Here is a 2,173-nt window from a genome sequence, read left to right on the forward strand (position 1 = left end):
GGAGCTCTGGGGCACATGGCCTGGGCACTGGGAGCACATGGTCTGGGCACTGGACACATGGCCTGGTGCTGGGGCACATGGCCTGGGCGCTGGGCACATGGCCTGGGCACTGGGGGCACATGGCCTAGACACTGGGGCACAGGCCTGGGGGGTCCCACTCTCCTTTCCCAGGCCGAGGGGCCCGAGGTCACACAGCCTCTCTGGGCCTCAGCTTCCCTGTCTGACATGGGGCCGGCGTCCCTGGCCTCGAAGCGTTGCTGTAAACGCAGCCACAGCAGGTGCAGAGCGGCTGTTGGCTGCCAGCACCTCGTACGTGCTGAGAGAAGGCTGTCCTACATTTCCAGGGGAAGACCTCATCGCTCTTTAAACCACACACTGGCCAGGAGCTCCGGGAGCACGGGAGAGAACGGAGCTAAGAGGGAAATTATTCCATCGGGAAAAGGCAGCGACCAGCGCACGGCTCCCTGGGCCGGCGGCCGCATTAATATTTCTGCCAGTTCCGCCTGTGTGCACAGAGATAAAGCCGTCGTCCTGGTACCGGCGCGGCGTATGCTAATACAACCCAATTCCGCCTCTTCAAAGAGACAAAACACCCGTCTGAGGAAAGCCACCCTCCAAAGGCCTTCATGGAGATGCCCCGTGTTAGGGCCTCTGAGTGGCTGGCTCGGCCTGGACTCTCTCCTGCTGGCATATCCTGGGGATACCACCCAAATACCAGGCCTTCAGGAGCCCCTCTGCCACCGCCTCTAGCACCGGCCTCGCCCAGGCCGTCACTCTCCGGACACCGTCGCGTTCCCAGGGGAGAGGGGGAGCAGGTGGGATGCGAACCCGAGAAACCGCCTACCTGGGTGTCCAGGTTCTGCACAGACAGGCCCAGGCGCTCCACCTTCTGGTTGACGAAGGTCACGATGGCCTACCCAGGGAAGAGCAAGGACCCAGCCAGGGCTCAGGGTGCCACCTTCCCCCTCGGGGGACAGACAGCCCCCCTCGGCCCCACAGCACCCGGCGTATAGCAGGTGTGGCCCAGGGACCTGTTTCCTCCCCTTTGTCCCCCCAGCCTGGCCCAGGCGGGGGTGGGGGGAGCGGGGGGCAGAGCTGCGGGACTCGGGTCTCTCACCTCCTTCACGGCGCCCACCTTCTCGGGAGCCAGACTGAATAACTCATCGAAGACGTCCTCTGCAGACAGACCCACAAAGTGCTCGTCACAGTGATGTTATCGCTGAGCCACAGGGACTTCCTCCCACCCGTTTCTCAGTAACCAGGCCAGGGGGAGCTGGCGTTTTAGCTCGAGCTCCTGGAATTTAAAATCGGGCCTGGGGCCAAGGCACTGCCTCCCTGGCTGTGTGGCTGGGGGGCTGGCTGCCCCTCTCTGTGCCTTGGTTTCCTCGCCTGTGAAGTATGGCTGATAATACCTTCCAGCTAGGGTCATTGCAAAGATCAAATTGGGCGTGCTGGCTGGGCCACCATGAACTTCAGTAAACGGCATCCCTCCGCAGGGGACACCGGGGATGGTGTCTGCACCGCCCCTCCCCCCACCCCTTCCTCTGGAAACTTGCCCATCTCCCCCAGTTCCTGCTCCACCCACAGGCCCACGGAGTAGGTGGCTGAGCAGGGGACCAGCCCCGGACAGACACGGGCCCCCAGGTCTCCTCGCGGGCCTCTGTGGAACGGCAGAATGAGGGCATCGAGCCCTCCCAGAGGCCTGAGCCTGAGCGCGCACAGGGCCGGCAGAGGCAGCTGAGCCACGCCACGGGGTCTGGGGACAGAGCATCTCAGCAGCTCAGGCTCCTGGTCCAGCCTCACACCCGAGCCCTCAGACTGACGCCTTTGTCCACAGCCTGCCTTTTCACTCTCCGCAGCTAGGCGCCCCCCCCCCACACCCCCCGAGACTGGTCCTCGGCTCTGAGCGTACAGACTGAGTAGAAGTGACCTTTGGATTCGGCCACTCAGCCGCTGTGTGACCCCAGGCAAGTCACTTGGCCTCTCTGTGCCTGTGGCTCCTTCATTTCTGAAACCACCCCTGCTTCCCCCCCCCCCAGCTAGGCCCCCCCCCCCCCCACCCCCCGAGACTGGTCCTCGGCTCTGAGCGTACAGACTGAGTAGAAGTGACCTTTGGATTCGGCCACTCAGCCGCTGTGTGACCCCAGGCAAGTCTCTTGGCCTCTCGCCTCTC

At 63.8% G+C, this 2,173-nt stretch overlaps 1 protein-coding gene across 1 annotated transcript in view; it reads right to left on the bottom strand.

Annotated features, from left to right (window-relative positions):
• PARVG (parvin gamma) overlaps positions 1 to 2,173 on the bottom strand; it is a gene marked incomplete at its 3' end in the record, with an annotated part of 27,308 nt that overhangs the window by 11,183 nt on the left and 13,952 nt on the right. The window contains exons 9-10 of the mRNA XM_006775989.2: positions 1,118 to 1,176; positions 845 to 913 (exon numbers count right to left, since the gene is read on the bottom strand). Of these exons, the coding sequence (XP_006776052.1) occupies positions 845 to 913; positions 1,118 to 1,176 (128 nt within the window). The remainder of the gene's footprint in view (positions 1 to 844; positions 914 to 1,117; positions 1,177 to 2,173) is intronic.

This window comes from Myotis davidii, unplaced genomic scaffold (assembly GCF_000327345.1).
Source record: "Myotis davidii unplaced genomic scaffold, ASM32734v1 scaffold428, whole genome shotgun sequence".
Taxonomy (NCBI): domain Eukaryota; kingdom Metazoa; phylum Chordata; class Mammalia; order Chiroptera; family Vespertilionidae; genus Myotis; species Myotis davidii.